Source organism: Haliaeetus leucocephalus, unplaced genomic scaffold, assembly GCF_000737465.1.
Source record: "Haliaeetus leucocephalus isolate CR32 unplaced genomic scaffold, Haliaeetus_leucocephalus-4.0 Scaffold373, whole genome shotgun sequence".
Lineage (NCBI taxonomy): Eukaryota > Metazoa > Chordata > Aves > Accipitriformes > Accipitridae > Haliaeetus > Haliaeetus leucocephalus.
This window is the reverse complement of record NW_010972809.1, coordinates 4,545,624-4,546,202: the sequence shown is the minus strand read 5'-3', so window position 1 is coordinate 4,546,202 and position 579 is coordinate 4,545,624. Positions and strand designations below refer to the sequence as shown.

At 66.7% G+C, this 579-nt stretch overlaps 1 protein-coding gene across 1 annotated transcript in view; it reads left to right on the top strand.

Moving 5' to 3' along the window:
• The first annotated feature begins 337 nt into the window (after positions 1 to 337).
• EDN1 (endothelin 1) overlaps positions 338 to 579 on the top strand; it is a 4,487-nt gene continuing 4,245 nt past the window's right edge. Inside the window, exon 1 of the mRNA XM_010573310.1 lies at positions 338 to 529. Coding sequence (XP_010571612.1) covers positions 338 to 529 — 192 coding nt within the window. The remainder of the gene's footprint in view (positions 530 to 579) is intronic.

Genomic DNA, 579 nt, shown 5'->3' with positions numbered 1-579 from the left:
GTTCGCAGGCGATTTCCTTTCCAGCCCGGCCTTATCTCGGCCCGCACGTTGCCGCGCGGTGACTAATAGCAGAATAACATTGTCTCGGGATAAAATAGCGCCGGGGCTGTTTACCCGCTCCATGGGGGTTCGCTATAAAAGGGCGCCGGGGACCGCCGCGCCAGCCAGACGCGCCGGGGCGCACCGAGCCGCTGCCTGCCCCCGCGCCGCGCCCCGACGGGGACGGGACACGGCTCTCCATCCCCGCGCTGGGACACACTTTCCCCCCTTTTTTCTCTTTTATTAGGTTTTTTTTTTTCTTTTTTTCCCCTTTTCCGTCCGCTCTCCGCCCCCTGCTATGGATTATTCCCAGATGATCGTCTCGCTGCTCTTCGTGCTCTGCCCGGGGCTGCTGCCGGCAGGTAGGTGCCGGTCCCCAGCCGCTCGCCCCGCGGGGGAGCGGGGGCTGTGTGAGCGGGTGCTGCCGGCTCGCACCGTGGCCCCGTACCGCGCCGCCGGGGAGTCCGAGGGATGCGGCGGGAGGTGCTGGGTGCGTGGTTTCCGCGGGTGCTGAGCTCCTTCCCGCTCCTTCCCGCAGCC